Source organism: Cynoglossus semilaevis, chromosome 7 (assembly GCF_000523025.1).
Source record: "Cynoglossus semilaevis isolate Cse_v1.0 chromosome 7, Cse_v1.0, whole genome shotgun sequence".
NCBI lineage: Eukaryota > Metazoa > Chordata > Actinopteri > Pleuronectiformes > Cynoglossidae > Cynoglossus > Cynoglossus semilaevis.
This window is the reverse complement of record NC_024313.1, coordinates 3,067,526-3,074,807: the sequence shown is the minus strand read 5'-3', so window position 1 is coordinate 3,074,807 and position 7,282 is coordinate 3,067,526. Positions and strand designations below refer to the sequence as shown.

The 7,282-nt window shown below is 39.8% G+C and overlaps 1 protein-coding gene and 1 long non-coding RNA gene across 2 annotated transcripts in view; one reads left to right on the top strand and one right to left on the bottom strand.

Annotated features, from left to right (window-relative positions):
• The window catches only part of clmnb (calmin b), an 8,655-nt gene extending 3,757 nt beyond the window's left edge, over positions 1 to 4,898 (bottom strand). The window contains exons 1-10 of the mRNA XM_025057044.1: positions 4,844 to 4,898; positions 4,466 to 4,750; positions 4,056 to 4,117; positions 3,842 to 3,937; positions 2,893 to 2,976; positions 2,694 to 2,786; positions 2,092 to 2,318; positions 1,819 to 2,012; positions 1,584 to 1,666; positions 58 to 609 (exon numbers count right to left, since the gene is read on the bottom strand). Coding sequence (XP_024912812.1) covers positions 58 to 609; positions 1,584 to 1,666; positions 1,819 to 2,012; positions 2,092 to 2,318; positions 2,694 to 2,786; positions 2,893 to 2,976; positions 3,842 to 3,937; positions 4,056 to 4,117; positions 4,466 to 4,750; positions 4,844 to 4,898 — 1,731 coding nt within the window. The remainder of the gene's footprint in view (positions 1 to 57; positions 610 to 1,583; positions 1,667 to 1,818; positions 2,013 to 2,091; positions 2,319 to 2,693; positions 2,787 to 2,892; positions 2,977 to 3,841; positions 3,938 to 4,055; positions 4,118 to 4,465; positions 4,751 to 4,843) is intronic.
• An 822-nt stretch (positions 4,899 to 5,720) lies between these two features.
• LOC103380730 (uncharacterized) lies at positions 5,721 to 7,276 on the top strand. Its single transcript, XR_521713.3, has 3 exons — positions 5,721 to 5,857; positions 6,493 to 6,545; positions 6,921 to 7,276. It is a non-coding gene; the product is annotated as an uncharacterized LOC103380730 (long non-coding RNA).
• Positions 7,277 to 7,282: the final 6 nt, after the last annotated feature.

Genomic DNA, 7,282 nt, shown 5'->3' with positions numbered 1-7,282 from the left:
AGTTTCACACATTTCCTGATGTTCTTCATCCACATCCTTCACCGTCTCCTCTTCGACTACTACTCTGCTCAGCTGCTGATATGGTTGGAAGACTTCTTTGTTCAGGTCCAGGATGTAGCTGTAAGCATCCTCCTCATCTGAGTCCAGGACCGGCAGGCTGTAGCTGCCTTCTTCAGAGCTCAAGGAAATGTGACTCTCACTCGCTCCTGCCTTCCCGTTAAGCTGATCCAAACCCTTCTCCATCCACGACCTGATCTCTGGACTGACTATCCTTGCGTCCAGTGGACTCGGCGGCTTGAAAGAACTTCTGAATTCTCCTCTCTTTTTGTACACAGATGGTTCAGCGACCCTTTGGCCTCGAGGAGATGAAAAGACGTCCCGATTGCTGCAGAGTTCAGGTGCAGCAGCGTCCTTCGTGTGACGTGAGGGGTCATGAGGGGCAGCGGAGGTTACACCAGACCAGCGTTTCCACAGTAGCTGCTCATTGCTCTTCTCCAAACCTCTGAGCAAAGCCCGAGCTTCTGCACTGTCGCTGTGAGTCTCCCCAAAGCTGACTGACTCTACGGAGCCAAAATTTGGAATCTCGGGAATGTTGTAATCCATATGACCCTGGGACATGGAAAGAGTAGCAAATACCAGGATTCACTAAATGATCAATAATCATTAAGGTTCTCAAAGGTTGAGAAATAACATTAACATTGCTCCCATTCATGACAATTTGTGGAGAAAACTAAAAAATGGATTCATTAATCGCAACAAATAATTTGCGTATTTATATTCCTCTACTCTGTTGATTGCCTCTGTTATTCAAATCATTTCTAATATTTTTTTTTTATTTATAAAGGTATTTGTGTTTGTCAGTTTGATTACCCATAGGCCACTGTACATTAGAATGGACATCATCAAAGGCATCTAAGTCATTTCCGAACGTATTGGTCAGCAGATATTATCGGCCCGATATTAGCATGGTTATGTAATATCGGTAAGATCGTTATCGGGTTTTCCTCCGATAATGAAAATCCGCTTGGGTTTTGCCAAATTTGCTGGAATCTCACGTAGCGTCTGCATATATCGGTATCAGAATCGGAAATGTTTGGACAATATCGCTAATCAGATATCGGCAAAAAGTTAATATGAGACGCATAATGTTTTATCACTTGCTAGCAGCTCAGCAGCCCACTAGCATGTAGCCGGTTATTAGTGCCGTACTACGTAGAGGTGTGCTAGCGGCATGTGTGTGCAGCGCTAGTTAGAATTTAGCTGGTTAGCGTTCTGAATCTTGTGAGTTGCGATACTGCCACCCGCTGAGGAGAAACGTTGCTCCTGTAGCTCACAGAACAAAATACGCTCTATGACTTTTAGCGAATGGCTAACAGATTTAATGTTATATTTCTATCAAATGTAAACCTGTGTTATTTGATGTCAATTTTCTGGGACGCATAAAGTAAACTGAAGGTTGAATATTTTATGCCGCTTGTGTATATTTTACTGTATTTCCTTTACTGTGTAAATCATAATATGTGAATATAAGTGTATCTCATGAGGTGACATTATATAATTTGTATAAAAAAAGCAGCCCTCACCCCATCACTGTCTGAGCATTGTCCCAGGAACGATGACACGTAGGTGATAATGGACTGTTCATCTGGTGAGACGCACGTCACATCTGCGAGAAAAAGTTACAATGATTTATTTGGCACTGAAATGTTGCCGGCTTCTGTGGCTGACGGGCTTGTTGTTCTGAAAGAGTCGAATTACACTGAGATAAACCACTGTCATCCATTCATCTTATTTTTTCATTCTGCAGTACTGTGCTACCTTCAGGTTCCAGCAGAGGTGTTACATCCAGGCTGCGGTGGGCTATCGTGAACGCCTCCTGCAGGTTTTCTGTTGGATTTCTTGTCAGGCTCTCCCTAAGGTCAACCAAGTCAGGCTTCATGGACTTAATTATAGCGAGAAATGCCAGACCATTTCTCCAGCTCCTCCCGAAGTCGTTTACTTCCACCCCAAACCTACACGTTTGGAATTACAAGAAAATGGGGTTCTGAATGATTCATTGGCCCAATGAGTTTGGATGTGGTTCAGACTTACTTTGATGTGCATCTCTGGACCCACTGGAGGAGCGTCTTGATGGCCTTCCCATGGTACTTTGACTCCTTGGCAGTCTTTCTCCCTTTGCTTGGCAGTGTATTGTATGAATAGCTGCCAATATCATTTGGCAGGAGGGAAAGGTCAGTGAAGGAGGCATAAGTGCTTTCTGGTAAGGAAGAGAGGCTTAAAGATAAATGCCTCTGCAGGCCTCTCGTCATCTCTTTAGCCTGATTTACAAAAAAAAAAAAAAAAAAGTGTGTATGCAAGGTCAGTGAAAAGCACTGGGTATGAGTATAGACCAGGCGTGGGCAAACTTTTTGACACAATTGCCCTAAAATTGAAAAGGGAGGGGGGCAGGTCAGAAGCAGATAGATGGAGCGTTCGTGTGAACTAAGATAAATGACAAAAATTTCATTTTCGATGCCATCTATTGGAGAAATGTGGGTATTGCAGGGAAAAATTTGGATTGGAGAAATGTGGGTATTGCAGGGAAACATTTGGAGGGCCGGATGAAAAGGCTGAACGGGCCGCATCCGGCCCCCGGGCCTTTGTTTGCCCATGCCTGGTGTAAATGTATACATGATGATGGAAAAAACATATACCTGAAAATGAAGGATGATGTTCCAGATGAGGTTTAGAACAACAGAGGGGACGCCGTCAGCAACACCGGAGGCGTCGATGCCAAGCAGCTTCACCTGAGTGAAAACAGGTTGGAGGAGTCAGTCCAAGATCGAGTTTTTCCACAATAGAAAGTGAGTGAGAAACCAGTGTGGTTTACTGACTCCAAACCAACGTACTCACATGTCTATCATCAAGGAAAGCCAGAGCCTTGGAGATGTTGTTCAGTCTGAAGATACGGTGGGAAGATGATCGAAACCTGTAAAGCTGATATTTAAAAAAAAAAAAAAGAAAAAATCACATTTTACAAAACAGCATAAACTTGATGTGTTTGTCTATTGTTGTTTTTTTTTTATTTAAAAATCCATCAAGCGGCCCAGATTGAACCCCCTAGTGGGCCAGGTTTGGCCCACGGGCCGTATGTTTGACACCCCTGGCCTAAGCTCTTAAATCCAAATCCTCTTTTCCCTCTTTTCTGGTCTGAAAAAAAATCCCTACAAAGACAAATTGTCCATTCCAACAAAGTATGTTACCCAAAACTTTTCCCACCAGGATACCAATGCCAAGACCACACATGTGCACTCAGACAATCACACACACACACACACATATCAAATTCTTCATCCATGTTTTAGCAAAAAGAGACAAACATAATTTAACATGTCCAATTATTTCTTTTTTAACCTTATGGGATGACTTTATTTTATTTTTTTTATTTTTGCGCAGTGGACAGATGGTTTCTAGACTAGCAGTACGTTCGGGAACATCTTTATATTGCAGTAGAGCTACCGGAGCAGCCAATTGCCCACAGCTCCCAGGAGAGGCTGATATCTTTATTCTACAAGAACAAATTGTGTGAGAACTTAGTGGTTGTATAATCAGCTATGCACAAGCCACTGTGGTCAGAATTCCTTTAACAAGGCCCCTCGCCACTATTGTTTTCTGCCTGGAGTAATGAATGTGCCAGGAAGAGCACTTATGTCTGAAAAGTCTAGAAAGAAAGTTCCCCTGCGCCTGAAGAAACTCTCAACTCCAAAGTTCATGGGATGTTACGGGGAAAAAAAAAAAAAAACATCAAATATTTTTGCTTAAATGAATGGTTGTCCTTTGCACTGGTAGATTTGACTCTCACTAATTTGCACCCTGTCAGCTCCTCCAGCAGAGCCATGAGTATTCTGCCGTCCTGAATGTCTACAAACAGGTCCTGCACTTTAAGCGGAGGATGACACTGTAGAGAAAAGGGAAGGGGAGGGGGAGAAATATCAGCCATGATTACATGAAATATATATATTTTTTTTAATAATAAGCATAATGCTGGCGGGAAACTGTTTTGTTTTTGGTCTTACTCTTTGTAGAAACACATTCATCCACCTGGTGAAGGTTCTTTCCTGCACTGCTTCTTTTTCATCTGTTGAAACGCAGACAGAAACTTGGCACTGTGTCGCATAGTTGTGCAATTAAAAGTTCTACCGCAGTTTTATCATTAAATGTAGCACAGAGGGGAATTATTTGTAATGAAATATGAGCAGAAGCGGTCAAACGTACCACACATTAAAACATCATTTAAAAGGTCCAATTTAATGCTACCTTAAAAGTTTGGTAAAAAAAGAAATCTTGAAAAGAAAACCTTAAAAAATACCATTCAATAACACAAGGTTAGAAGAAGGTTCAGTTTTAACAGCACAACAAACTGTATCCAGAGTTACTTCATTCATGTTTTAGAAACGTCTTTAAAGTGTTTTCGTTATTACTGTACCTTGAGGTTGTCGATGATCGCCGATCCCTCCAAACAAGTTTTTTAATGAACTGCAGTTGGCCTTGTCCTGCATTCTAATTTTCCCCAAAAAAAAAAAAAAACTATCAGAGCTTTGCACCAGCTTTGGAGCTTCCCTACAGAGAAAGGAAGAGTAAAATGCAAAGTTGACGGTGTGTCTTGCCCCAACACGCAGGAGCGTATCTCTGAGGTGTGGAGCTCCACTCCCCTCAAGACAAGTCAGCCTGTTGGCAGGCAGACGATCATAAAGGTTGTCCGTGAAGACGGCTGCATTATGTTGTGATTTTCAACAGTAACTTGATGGGATCAGTTGGGAAATATTGTCCTTTAACCTTAAAAGGACTGGTGGTATAGTTGTACTTTTAACTGTTTTAAAGACTATTCCCCACGTTAACGTCTGCAGGGCGTATTCCATGTTTGGTGCTTAAGGCCAAACAATAGAATTTTTTAATCTGATTAATCACAATGTGGTTGTGGATTAACTTCAATATTCATAACCAGAAGGCTCTCGGTTCCAGCATGGATTGCGTAAGGAAGTGCATATGGGGTAAAACTCTGCCAAATCAATGTTTGGACTATTATGGTGATGACCCCCTATTAAATAATTTTTTTTTAAATTAAATATAACAAAAATCTAAACTGTAAATTGCTGGAACAGAAAGACAAGTAACAACAGGTAGATGTATGTGTTTCTCATATTTTTATCTGTGAATAATCAAAGCTGGGTATGAAAAATATTGGATAATAAATATTGGATTTTAGTCATAAGTGTGCATTAGTGTTGGCTTGTACATTGTTAATTTCAAGTCTTCAGTGGAACTCTTGCCCTTAACAACATTAAACAGGCTAGATTTTTATTAATACATTGTGACCTGTATTGAACACATAATTACAATTTGCTATTTTTCTGTCTGTCAGTGATAAAAACAAAAAATTACTTTATTATTAAGAGTATAAATAGTTTTGTGATTAACAGCAGAGGTGTTTCTGAATTTCGCCTTATCAATGATGAAGGAATATACTGTATATACAGTATATATATATATATATCTGAAATAACTATTAACTAAAAAACTATTTGAAATTATTTTGTATTTAAATTATTTATTTTTGTAGATTTTCACCAAAAAAGTCGTCAAAGCACGCTCTTTCTATTAAAGAAAATGTTCTAAGAGACTAAACCAACTCAAAAAAAAAAAAGAATGTGAATGTCAGCGGTCAACTGTAGAGGGCGCGCTGATATTGGAACGTTTGTCCTTATAATCCTTATTTCCGGTTCCGGAGCATGAGACAAGAGCGTTAGCGGTTTTGGCTTCCGGCTGGCGTTTAAGTCAAAAAACTGGGCGCGGTGGCTACATCTGATTGACTGAAATGGTGGGTTTTTGAAAACAATTGTCAGTTGTATTTTGTTTGAAATTGTAGTCGTCCGTTCGAGACCGTTGGTGTAATTTACGCTAGCATATGCGTCTCGGCAGCCTGACGTTAGCATTTGTCAAAAGTTAAGATGATTGGTAGTTAGTTTATCGTTCTAAATAATGAACATAGAGTTGTCGTGGTAAATGAGAAATTGGCCTTTGACAGTGGTTTGAGCTGGGCTGATGCGCCTTTTTGAAAATATGAAATTAACTTGCAAATACTGCTTTTCTGTACAGCATAGTAACCAGTTTGCGTCAAGAATATGGAATATTTACGTGGAGATACAAATTTGAAAATATGAAATTATAGTCGAGTAGCAGAGTAATCCTCTGCTAGTTTTGACTTGCAGTTGTGTTTCAAACATAAGGCTATATGCTCTATGGTGTGTGTGATATGAAAACCATACTGTAATCATGAAAAGAGGACACAACTAAGGTAGAATTGATTTATTTTCATTCAGATTAAAAGGAAAGTAGTGCAACATGGATTTCTTCCTGAGGTTAAAGGTGGCGCCAGTAGTGTAGAGCAAACCAATGATTTGTGAAGTAAAAGTGCCTTTTAACATTTACCTTCAACAATGTCTCCCAACACAGGTGGCCAACGTGTGGTACTCGGTACCTACAACGGACACACGGGAGCTGTGCCTGTATCCTTTGATGTTATTTAGCTGCTGTGTCTTCACCAGGGATGTCATAAGGTAATATCACTAATAATTAGTGATATGAAGGTGAACTCACAAGGTGAACAATAAAAAAAGAGAAGACTGGCGTACAACAACAACTATGTTATGTTAAAGAATAATTAGTGATATGAAGGTGAACTCAAACAATAAAAAAAAGAAGACTGGTGTACAACAACAACTATGTTATGTTATGTTGTGCAACAGCACAGTGTTGTGAAACCAATAAAAGCATAATAATTGCAATGTTGTGATTAATTGTTTGGCGGTTATTGGACCAAGTAAATGTGTAATCATGACACAGCTGACCCTAGTGTACGCTCCCTAACTGGCTGTTCTCAGGGGACACCAAAAATGCTTTGACAGGATCAGCTGAAAACAGCTGACGATTGTGGGACTGCGAGACCAGTGGGTGAAAAGAAAATGCATGTGTTGAGATAAATAGAACTTTCTGTGAATCCATTGGGAGTTCCGGCAGCAGTACAACAACAACAACAACAACAACAACAACAACAAACAGAAATAGGTAAAATACAATCACGAGTAGCAGCACACTGTCAATTAATATAGGAAATCTGATCTAAATTAATGTTAGTAGTATTAGTAGGTGATTATTGTTGCCATTTTGTGATGTGTTGTTGATTGCAATCTCAATTATTATGTGTTATATTTTTGTTATACTATTGCTTTTCTAAATTAAATTG